Source organism: Dermochelys coriacea, chromosome 1, assembly GCF_009764565.3.
Source record: "Dermochelys coriacea isolate rDerCor1 chromosome 1, rDerCor1.pri.v4, whole genome shotgun sequence".
Taxonomy (NCBI): Eukaryota; Metazoa; Chordata; order Testudines; family Dermochelyidae; genus Dermochelys; species Dermochelys coriacea.
In genome coordinates this window covers 164,856,978-164,869,630 of record NC_050068.2, presented here as the reverse complement: position 1 = coordinate 164,869,630, position 12,653 = coordinate 164,856,978, and the positions used below count along the sequence as shown (strand labels likewise).

Below are 12,653 nucleotides of genomic sequence, written 5' to 3'. Positions count from 1 at the left end.
ATCCCCCCTTTGAGAAGCATTTCTAGCTGGGACTAAGGAAACAAGTAGTCTGCGTGGAAGGGAACTCCCATGTTTCTTTGCTAAGATGTAGATTTTTTTGCTCCTGCCCCCTTTCCTGCCAAAGAATGGCCACTTAGCAAGTAATGGTCCATCAGCTTTGTTTACACCTGACTGAGGTGTCTACTTGCCCTTTGTCTCTGAGGAACTGGTTTGGCCACTCCACAGACTTCTCTGGAAAACAAACAGTTTAGTCATGATCTCTCCTCTTATGTTTATAACTTCACATATAATGCTGCCACATGCATTTTGCTGTGATATTATTGATCAGCAAATTATGAGTTTTTAAATTATACCTCACAAGGCATAGTTTGTACAAAGATTATTACAATAGTGTGCAGGGTGTGAACACAGGTACATTCTGTCGCAATAGCCTAATACAGGCAGAAAATAGTACTTTTTGTCTTAATTACTTTATTCTAATCAACCACATTTCTGTAGATGGTATTTGTTTTTGCAAACTGAGCAACAGTTTGAGAGATCAGCAAAATAGTAGTTGCCTAGATTATGTGAATTTAAAATGTATGCATATGTTTAGGAGGGTAGCTCCAGTCAGGCCAATAGGGCCATGCATGGGGTAGGGGGGCAAATTCCACTCCTGCCTGAGGCTTGCAGTTTTGGGGGGCAGCACCCTCCACCCCCAGCTATGCCCATGTTTTAACAGTCAAATAAAATTGTGCTAGAAACTCCAGAGGGGTTAATAGACCAGACAAAACTTTTCTTTTGTTATCATTGTACAGTTCTCACAAATGTTAAAAAATGACTTAAAGGAAAAATGTTGGTATGGCTCTGCACTGCATTTAACCCTCATGTGAGTAATAATTCAGATTAATGTGATTTGCTTTGAAATAGTTTCCATCAGAATTTTTGACAAGGATCTATTAAAAGTGGTAATAATCCTTTCTATATTTTGTTACTGTGGTGTTACTCCAGAGAGAATTTTTTCAGTGCATTGGAGTACCCATTGCTTCTTGGATGAGCATCGTTGTGTATCCATAAAGAGAATCTGATTACGTCACGTTGGAGGAGAGGTGGTTCAATGCACGTTGAATAGCGAGTAAAAATTAACAGATACACTTTAAAGTAGTCTACACTTAAAATTTTTGGTGGTGTAGCTATTATGATCAGGGGTGCAATTATTTGCCCCTACCCCCAACGACCAATACCATCTAAAGCCCTAGCATAGATGCAGTGGTGCTGGTCCTTTTGCTGGTATAGCATATTTCATTCAGGGAACTGGTTTAAGCCATATAGACAAAAGCACTCTTTTACCAGTATAAGCTGTGTCTAGGAGGGTTTGCTAGCATAGCTAGATCTTTTCTAGTGTAGATGAGGCCTAAGACAGTGAGTCACCAGTGCAAGGTCTTTAAAGACTGCTGAGAAAACTGCTGCTGATGCTGGAAAAGAGGAACAGGCACAGTTTGATTGTTATTTCCGCTCTTTTCCTCCAGTTTTTGAGCAAGCCTTCCTACAGTTCACAGTTTCTTTCACCGCACTCATCAGAAGAGGATCACTCCTTTGACAAGTTAACTGTCATTTCAGAAGAATCTGAAAACTGTAGCGATGAGACAAGCAACACAAAGGAGCAGCTTCAGGACTCCCAAGAAGAGATTTCTATTCAGAAAAAAGTTTTATCTTTTGAAAAGGAATCAAGTTCAGTCTTGTACCAGATTAGGCTGAAAACAAATACCCAAATAGACAATTAAATGTGACTTTAAATTGAGAATGCAGCAGCAACCACTTGGTAAAATTCCAGATTTAAAATGTGTAAAGAGAGTTTTGTCAATCATATTTATTTTTCAACTCTGAGAAACATTATTATAAATGAGTCCTGAAGTAGGATGCAATTTTTAATGGCTTATTTATAACCTGTGGCACTAACTATATTGCACCATAATATGGTACTTCTTTTAAAGTAAGTATTAAATATATAATTCGAAACATTTATTTTATTGAATATTAAAGTTCATCAGAATTATGAACAGCACAGCATAGTTTTCAAAGAAAACTTTTCCTTTCCAAGAAAACTTTAGATTTAACTGATTTTAGTATGAAAATCTTTGTATTTTCTTTCAGTGGTTGGCTTAAAATCTTACTAGTAGTGAGTAAAATATTTTATATTTGATTTATACATGACACTAAAATTATGAAGTTATTCTTGATAGGTACTACCTTAATAAAATAGTAGCAAACAATTTCAGTATGTTTTAAATGTGAGAAATTAGTTATGGGCCATACTTCGTCATTGGCTTACAGTGGGGCAATGGAGCTATGACAGTTTACACCCTTTAAGGATCTGCCTCTAGTTCTTATAGCAAATCACATTGAGCCTAATCCAAAATCACAGAAGTCAATGGAAAGAAATGGGGAAATGGGGTTAAATATTAAACACACCTCCATGAATCTGCTAGACCATATAACTTAATTAATACTCAGTTCAGAAATGGCCAGCAGCTAGACTATATTGCTGTGTGCCTAAAAAGAGGATAATAGCTGTATGGGCAAAGAAAAATAATATTGGGCGTATAAGTTTGGTCTTAGTTTAATAGAAACAAATCCTTCAATTGCTGCAAAATTATCTGAACGTACTGTATTATATGTCTGCAAAAAGTCAAATTTTTTCCTCAGCAAAAGTGGATTGCAATGAGTATATTATGTATAAAACATAATTTGTTATGTGGGTGGCAAAATTCATTGCCCTAATTTTTGTTTTTATTATAGGGATAGGATAAATTTGTATCTTTTAGAGAACTAATTCAGAAAATACACAAAAAATAAAGAAAATTGATGTTTCTTCAACATATCACATGATAGTATGCTTAATATACAAATGTATTATTGGGAAAAAAATTGTCTCTTTTTAAAAATATTAAAGGACAAAATATTGAGGAAATGGAGGAAGGGTTAGAGGCATTTTCATTAAAGAAAGGCATGTTGTTTCAGGGACAGTTTTGCATCAATTACCCTCAGAGCTACTTCTCTCATATGTATTTGTTGTAATCTAAATGTGCAGAAGAACAACAATATTTTGTAAAATACTGATTCACATTATGAGAGATGTGAATGATATATTTTATAGATTTATTTTGTAAAGATAGTAATAATACCTAGTATATGTAAATAAAATCTATAGTTACAAAAGTGTCTGATTCATGCAATATTCACTGTACTCATTATGAAAGAGTCTACCTTCTACAGCTAGCAAGGAAGAAAGTCACACAGAACTATTTCACACTGTTGTACCCCCTCTCCCTTTTCCCTGCTTCCACACTACACCTTCAGCTAAACCGATTTCAGGAAGTTGGAGGGAGATAGCTTTTTGGAGACAATGTCAAACAAATCATGTCTATCAATGGCAGCAGGTTTTTAGTTCTCTTGACAGGTGCCTACTTGCAGCAGTAATTTAAAAGGAAGAGATCTATTTACTTTTAAATATATAAAAAGGAGCCTACTTTGTAGGAGCTGTACAATATTTATTAAAAAATAATTCTTTGAACACCATACTTGCAGCCCAGCCAGGAAAGGCCCAGAAAAATAGATCTTGCAACAATCCCTGAAGGATAAGAAATCCACAGCCATGCTTTAGACCAGTGCTTCTCAACCAGGAGTCTGGGTCTCCCCGGGGGACAGTGAACAGGTTTCAAGGGGGCTGCCAAGCAGGGCTAGCATTAGACTTGCTGGGGCCCAGAGTAGAAAGCTGAAGCCCCAATGCATGGGACTGAAGCCGATAGCCCCAAGCCCCACCACTCACGGCTGAAGCCTGAGCAATGTAGTTTTGCAGGGGCCCTTGTGGCGTGAGGCCCCAGGCAATTGCCCGTCTTACTATCCTTTAGTGCCAGCCCTTGTTTTTATATGCAGAAAACCAGTTGTGATACAAGTGGGCCATGGAGATTTTATAGCATGTTTTTTTGGGGCAGGGCTCAGAAAGAAAAAGGTTGATAACCTCTGCTTTAGACCACAGCAAGCAGTAAATTGTATAGTGGAGGACAATGTTCCCTCTAATTTTTGACAGGCCATGTGCGCAAAATATTTCTGTGCAAAGTTTTGTGCACGTGGTGTTTCGCCGTGTGCGTGGGGTTTAGGATCTGTGTGTGCGTGCACAGCTTAGGGGGAACAGTAGTGGAGGACTGTGACAAAGTGCTGGGATGCAACAGAACCAGCGTTCTGGTCACTGTTTAATCAATTATGCTGGGCGAGGGGGCTGATTAAGGAGAGGAGTTCCTGATTATCCCACTGCATAGGAAAGTTCCTGACTATCCTACTGCATAGGAAAGATAGGAAGTATGGCAAGAGATCACCCTGTCTGCACCAGGCGATCTTCAATGATCTGAAAGTCAAAAGAGTCCCCAAAAAGTGAAAACTAGGTCAAATTACAGAGGATGAATATAAACAACATAAGTATGTAGGGACAAAATTAGAAAGGCCAGGGCACAAAATGAGATTGAACTAGCTAGAGACATAAAGGGTAACCAGAAAACATTCTACAAATACATTAGAAGCAATAGGAAGACAGGATAAGCTCGTTACTCAATGAGAGAGAAAACTATAACATAAAATGTGAAAATGGCAAAAGTGCTAAATGACTTTTTTGTTTCAATTTTCACTAAAAAAGTTAGTAATGATTGGACATCTAACATAGTCAATGCCAGTGAAAGTGAATTAGGATCAGAGGATAAAATAGGGAAAGAACAAGTTAAAAATTACTTAGACAAGTTAGATGTTTTCAAGTCAGCTGGCCCTGATGAAATACATCCTAGAATTTTCAATAAGCTGACTGAGGAGATATCTGAGCCATTAGTGATTATCTTCAAAAAGACAGGTTTCAGAGTAGCAGCCGTGTTAGTCTGTATTCGCAAAAAGAAAAGGAGTACTTGGGGCACCTTAGAGACTAACAAATTTATTAGAGCATAAGCTTTCGTGAGCTACAGCTCACTTCATCGGATGCATTTGGTGGAAAAAACAGAGGGGAGATTGATATACACACACAGAGAACATGAAACAATGGGTTTATCATACACACTGTAAGGAGAGTGATCACTTAAGATAAGCCATCACCAGCAGCAGGGGGGGGGAAAGGAGGAAAACCTTTCATGGTGACAAGCAAGGTAGGCTATTTCCAGCAGTTAACAAGAATATCAGAGGAACAGTGGGGGATGGGGTGGGGGGGAGAAATAACATGGGGAAATGGAATGGATGAGTTTCCCCATGTTATTTCTCCACCCCACCCCACCCCACCCCCCACTGTTCCTCAGATATTCTTGTTAACTGCTGGGAATAGCCTACCTTGCTTGTCACCATGAAAGGTTTTCCTCCTTTCCCCCCCCTGCTGCTGGTGATGGCTTATCTTAAGTGATCACTCTCCTTACAGTGTGTATGATAAACCCATTGTTTCATGTTCTCTGTGTGTATATCAATCTCCCCTCTGTTTTTTCCACCAAATGCATCCGATGAAGTGAGCTGTAGCTCACGAAAGCTTATGCTCTAATAAATTTGTTAGTCTCTAAGGTGCCACAAGTACTCCTTTTCTATTTATCTTCAAAAAGTCATGGAAGACTGGAGAGATTCCAGAGGACTGAAAAAGGGCAAATATAGTGCCAATCTATTAAAAGGGAATAAGGACTACCCAGGGAATTACAAATCAGTCATCTTATCTTCAATACCTGAAAAGATAATGGAGTAAATAATTAAGCAATCAATTTGCAAACAACTAGAGGATAATAAGGTGATAAATAACAGTCGGCATGGATTTGTCAAGAACAAATCATGTCAAACCAACCTGATAGCTTTCTTTGACAGTGTAACAAGCCTTGTGGATAGGGAGGAAGTATTAAATGTGGTATATCATGATTTTTAGTAAGACTTTTGGCACTGTCTCGCATGACTTTCTCATAAACAAACTAGCGAAATTCAACCTAGATGGAGCTACTATAAGGTGGGTGCATAACTGGTTGGAAAACCGTTCTCAGAGAGTAGTTATCAATGGTTCACAGTCAAGCTGGAAGGGCATATTGAGTGGGGTTCTGCTGGAATCAGTTCTGGGTCCAATTCTGTTCAATATCTTCATCAATTACTTAGCTAATGGCATAGAGAGTTCACTTACAAAGTTTGCAGATGATACCAAGCTGGGGGGGGGGGGTCGCAAGTGCTTTGGAGGAGAGGATTAAAATTCAAAATGATCTGGACAAACTGGAAAAATGGTCTAAAATAAATAGGATTAAACTCAATAAGGACAAATGCAAAGAAATCCATTTAGGAAGGAACAATCAGTTCCACACATACAAAATAGGAAATGACTGCATAGGAAGGAATACAGCAGAACGGGATCTGGGGAGGATCTGTGCTGATATGGTCTCAGCTGAAGTATTGTGGCCTGTTCTGGGTGACACATTTCAGGAAATATCTGGACAAACTGGAGAAAGTCCAAAGAAGAGCAACACAAATTATTAAAGGTCTAGAAAACATGACCTATAAAGAAAGATTGAAAAAATTGGGTTTGTTTAGTCTGGAGAACAGAAGACTGAGAGGGGACATGGTAAAAGTTTTCAAGTACATAAAAGTACAAGGAGGAAGGAGAAAAATTGTTCTCCTCAACCTCTGAAACCAGGACAAGAAGCAATGGGCTTAAATTGCAGCAAGGGAGGTTTAGGTTGGACATTAGGAAAAACTTTCTAACTGACAGGGTGGTTAAGCACTGGAACAAATGGCCTAGGGACGATGTTGGAATCTCCGTCACTGAGATTTTTAATAATGGGTTAGACAGACACCTGTCAGGGACGGTCTAATTATTGACTGATCAAGTTATTGAACTGATCAAATTGGTAAGAGCAAATGGGACAAATGCCCCGTTTTGTCAAAAAAGCTGGGAGAGCCAGGCCAGGGCTTAAAAGAGAGACTATCCCAGCAAAACGGGACATATGGTCACCTTATCTCGAGGGTCCCTTCCAGTCCTACATGTCTTTGATTCTATGATTACCAGATCAGGTTGGGGGCTGGTTAGCTAATGAGCTAACTAGCACATTTGTTATGCTTGTAAGAAGCACATGGGATCTTTTTCAGTGGAAAAGGCAATACACCACGTTTATTGAAGATACAACAATTAGCATATGCATTCAATCACACCACACACACACTGTCTCACCAGTCGATCTTATAGTTACCAGTCCAGAGCCCAGATCAACCTAGTGGCCCCCTAGGTTGATCATAGGTAGGTAGGAGGCAGGTTCCATCAGTCGCAACACGATGCTCCAGGGAAGTCTTGGCAGGACGAACCCACAGTTTCATGACAAGGCACCCTGTTTATATAGTGATTTTCCTTCACTGGGACCAATGAGTTTTGCACCAATGAGTCATGCCTTAATCAATTGTTGTTTGATGAGTGCTTGTTTTCTTAAATTGTCCTTCTCATCCTTTATCTTGTTCTTTCATCAAGTTCCTCAGGGAGTTATCCCATGCTTATTTTGATCACAGTCATCTTGTCCCCATTGATAGGTGCCTGTCTCATCTTTAGATTCGTCAATCTGCCCTCCCTCGACATTCAATAGAGGCGTGTTGCAGCCTCCTGGCGCTCTTGCATCTGTCTCCCGGTTCCTCCCTAGAAACATCTGGTTCAGCGATGCCTTCACACTTATCTCTTTACAGCCATTCCACATTCACACACAAACAAAATTAATTTACACAGACCAATCTGACAGGAACATCAAGTGCAATGCAAAAAAAACAAACCAATCATGGCATTATTTTACTTATTTTAAAATGCTAACCTACAACAAAGTGGTGACCCCTCAAAGGTCTGTTACTGCCTTGAAATCAGTCCAGACACAAAGAAATTCTGGCTGATGCATCTCTACCAATGGCATATTAGGCCATTCCTTTCTGCTATTCAAAAAGAGTGGCTGGCAGGATATGGTCAAATCATACATCAATACATTTAATACATGCTAAATTATTATCTTATTATTCTTTATCCTTCATTCTAAATTATAAAAAATACAAACCAAATTCTACTATGCATTAACAAGGACACTGGATAAAAGAGCACCGGGGAATGTGTGTGGGGGAGGGTGGGCAGGCGGATTAGTGGGGCCTGGCAAAAGGGAATTCTTGGGGCAGACACACTTCCCCTCCTTTGGAGAAGGGATAGTAAAGCTGGAAAACATTGTAAAATATTGTGACTGCACTAGTATGTAGAAGGTAATTGAGTAAAACATTGTAAGGTGGTATCTACGTAAGAGAAGATCTCTGAGCAGTCTGTGCAAAGCAAAGAGGCCAGGAGCACTGGGTCACAACGACTCTTCATTGAACTTCCAGATGCCAACCCCTCCCATTTAAACAGGGGAGGTTTTAGCTCTCCCATCCCAGCTGATTTCAACTGCAGCAGTATCACTTGAGAGAAAGAGGAAGCGAGTCTCTGGACACTATTTTTTCAACTACTTTAGAGAAATGTATTGTCTGTTGCTCAATTTGTGGAGATTACTGTCCTGCCATAATCTTTTCTTGGCATAAGACATCTCTATTTTTAAAGACATATAAAGATTTTCTTTTAAACAGTATTGACTATACATAAACTATATACATATTAAACTATATATATTGAGACTATTTAAGCTATCTCCTACATGAGCATCAAAAGTCAGTTACCAAGTACATACGGTGCTCCAAAATTAAAAGGCAAAGAAGCAACACAATATAACGTGGTGCAAAGATGCCCATTGCAGCATGGTATAGCCAGTATGAGATAGAAATGAATTATCCAGCTTTAGTCATCTTGCCAGATCACCACACCACTCAGGTGGGAAACAAGATTGGAGAAACCTACAGAATACTAACAGATCTTGGCATACCCCTCCAGTTTAATTCCAACCCTCTGAAAAATGTTAAACTTTCAGATTGTTTGGAATATACTATTGCTGGTGTTGTCAGAGTAATCTCAGGACTACCTCATCCTTTAAATAAACTGATGCTTAGAGAGAGAAGAATTGCCTGTAAAATGCTCCATTTCATTTCTCACATGCAGTAGCCCAGCCAATAATTGTACAGTAATTTAAATCAAGGAAATTGCATGCAGAAGGATTATACTAGAAAACTGTTTATCTTGTTTGACAAATTTACAGAAGCCCACAGACATGCAACCACAACATTTGTTTAACTGTCAAAATAGAAAAAACAAAGACAAGCTGCAGGTCCCCTATTTTTATCAACCTTACAGATTCTCCAAGCTAGTCATAATTCGACTTCTTTACCTAAAGGCCAATAGTTATATTATCAGGTATATGATGGAGAAAGAGATAACCCAGAGAAGCAGTGATGGTTCCCATGTCATATATAAACTATTTAATAATTATCACTTCTAGGATATAAGTTTACAGGGTTGTACTCTGAAGTTTTATTCAGTGGATGTTTGTATTCTGCTGGACACTTGTCTAGCAACATTGAAAATGCACGGCTGTGCAGAATTGTGTATAGAAAGGGTTTAACTCTAATTCCAAAAATGAGCACTGGTCAAAACCTTCCATGTTATGTGCCACAGCAAAACCTGTGTACTGTATCCTCCACATGGCTTCATCCTCAGCAAAGCAATGTTCATTAAAAGCCTTAAGTCTACAGCAATTTGCCTATGGATGATACTCTTTAAAGAGAGCCATTCTAAAGAGTTACTAACCCAGATTAGGCTGTTAAGACTATAACAATTTCAGATTCAACATAGATTACCACATCTTTTTAAAAGGCACATGTTATGTTATGAGCACATGTTTTGTACTAATGGAAGTACAATACCCATCTGTGGAACAGATATTTAACAGCTATGGCATTGCATTCTACCACAGTGTTTCTCCACCTTTTTCAGGTTAGCAACCCCATATTTGAAGGCAAAATTGTTGCAAACTCCTTACATTAACTGTATAAGCATAAGTGATTATGCTAAATCTGCATAATTAATTTGTGTGTGTGTTTCAAGAGTTTGACAGAGAAACTTGACCTTAAAGAGTTAAATTGTGCAGGGAATGGGGGAAGTAAGAGTTTCTTTGTTTCGATTGTAATAAAATATTCAGCACCTGGTTATCCCCCTCATGACCTTTTGTGATTCTCTCCACCCTCAGACATACCCACGCCAGGGGACATAACACACCAGTCAAAACATTTTTCTAGCACGATGATACAATGTTTAATTTGCAAATAATGAGGGGGAATGTTTGTTTAAACCTTTCCAATGACATATAAAGATGCATAAGAAATTCTCTATCAATCTTATTACATTTTGTAAATGCTTATTTTTGCCAAGCCTCAATTTGGGGCCAATAGCATATAATTGTTATTTTCTTATACATACAATAAAAGAAACAGACTGTTATCTATAGCAATAGATATTACCATATGTACAAGTATTCTTATTGGCATTTAGCTCAAGAGAGAACACCAAATGTTCAGGTTTCAGAGTAGCAGCCGTGTTAGTCTGTATTCGCAAAAAGAAAAGGAGTACTTGTGGCACCTTAGAGACTAACAAATTTATTAGAGCATAAGCTTTCGTGAGCTACAGCTCACTTCATCGGATGCATTTGGTGGAAAAAACAGAGGAGAGATTTATATACAAACACACACACAGAGAACATGAAACAATGGGTTTATCATACACACTGTAAGGAGATTTCAGAGTAGCAGCCGTGTTAGTCTGTATTCGCAAAAAGAAAAGGAGGACTTGTGGCACCTTAGAGACTAACAAATTTATTAGAGCATAAGCTTTCGTGAGCTACAGCTCACTTCATCGGATGCATCCAAAGGATGAAAACCTTTCATGGTGACAAGCAAGGTAGGCTAATTCCAGCAGTTAACAAGAATATCAGAGGAACAGTGGGGGGTGGGGTGGGAGGGAGAAATAACATGGGGAAATAGTTTTACTTTGTGTAATGACTCATCCATTCCCAGTCTCTATTCAAGCCTAATTAATTGTATCCAGTTTGCACATTAATTCCAATTCAGCAGTCTCTCGTTGGAGTCTGTTTTTGAAGCTTTTTTGTTGAAGTATAGCCACTCTTAGGTCTGTGATCGAGTGACCAGAGAGATTGAAGTGTTCTCCAACTGGTTTTTGAATGTTATAATTCTTGACGTCTGATTTGTGTCCATTCATTCTTTTACGTAGAGACTGTCCAGTTTGGCCAATGTACATGGCAGAGGGGCATTGCTGGCACGATGGCATATATCACATTGGTAGATGCGCAGGTGAATGAGCCTCTGATAGTGTGGCTGATGTGATTAGGCCCTATGATGGTGTCCCCTGAATAGATATGTGGACAGAGTTGGCAACGGGCTTTGTTGCAAGGATAGGTTCCTGGGTTAGTGGTTCTGTTGTGTGGTGTGTGGTTGCTGGTGAGTATTTGCTTCAGATTGGGGGGCTGTCTGTAAGCAAGGACTGGTCTGTCTCCCAAGATCTGTGAGAGTGATGGGTCGTCCTTCAGGATAGGTTGTAGATCCTTGATGATGCGTTGGAGAGGTTTTAGTTGGGGGCTGAAGGTGATGGCTAGTGGCGTTCTGTTGTTTTCTTTGTTGGGCCTGTCCTGTAGTAGGTGACTTCTGGGTACTCTTCTGGTTCTGTCAATCTGTTTCTTCACTTCAGCAGGTGGGTATTGTAGTTGTAGGAATGCATGATAGAGATCTTGCAGCGGCACTGCGATGGGTACCCGCATGGCCCCACAGTATGCCAACATTTTTATGGCTGACTTAGAACAACGCTTCCTCAGCTCTCGTCCCCTAATGCCCCTACTCTATTTGCGCTACATTGATGACATCTTCATCATCTGGACCCATGGAAAAGAAGCTCTTGAGGAATTCCACCATGATTTCAACAATTTCCACCCCACCATCAACCTCAGCCTGGACCAGTCCACACAAGAGATCCACTTCCTGGACACTACGGTGCTAATAAGCGATGGTCACATAAACACCACCCTATATCGGAAACCTACTGATCGCTATTCCTACCTACATGCCTCTAGCTTTCATCCAGATCATACCACTCGATCCATTGTCTACAGCCAAGCGCTACGATATAACCGTATTTGCTCCAACCCCTCAGACAGAGACAAACACCTACAAGATCTCTATCATGCATTCCTACAACTACAATACCCACCTGCTGAAGTGAAGAAACAGATTGACAGAGCCAGAAGAGTACCCAGAAGTCACCTACTACAGGACAGGCCCACAAAGAAAACAACAGAACGCCACTAGCCATCACCTTCAGCCCCCAACTAAAACCTCTCCAACGCATCATCAAGGATCTACAACCTATCCTGAAGGACGACCCATCACTCTCACAGATCTTTGGAGACAGACCAGTCCTTGCTTACAGACAGCCCCCCAATCTGAAGCAAATACTCACCAGCAACCACACACCAAACAACAGAACCACTAACCCAGGAACCTATCCTTGCAACAAAGCCCATTGCCAACTCTGTCCACATATCTATTCAGGGGACACCATCATAGGGCCTAATCACATCAGCCACACTATCAGAGGCTCGTTCACCTGCGCATCTACCAATGTGATATATGCCATCATGTGCCAGCAATGCCCCTCTGCCATGTACATTGGCCAAACTGGA

General features: G+C 39.8%; 1 protein-coding gene across 1 annotated transcript in view; it reads left to right on the top strand.

Moving 5' to 3' along the window:
• IL10RB (interleukin 10 receptor subunit beta) overlaps window positions 1-3,198 on the top strand; it is a 28,692-nt gene extending 25,494 nt beyond the window's left edge. The window contains 1 exon segment of the mRNA XM_043505692.1: window positions 1,509-3,198. Coding sequence (XP_043361627.1) covers window positions 1,509-1,763 — 255 coding nt within the window. The 3' untranslated portion in view covers window positions 1,764-3,198.
• Window positions 3,199-12,653: the final 9,455 nt, after the last annotated feature.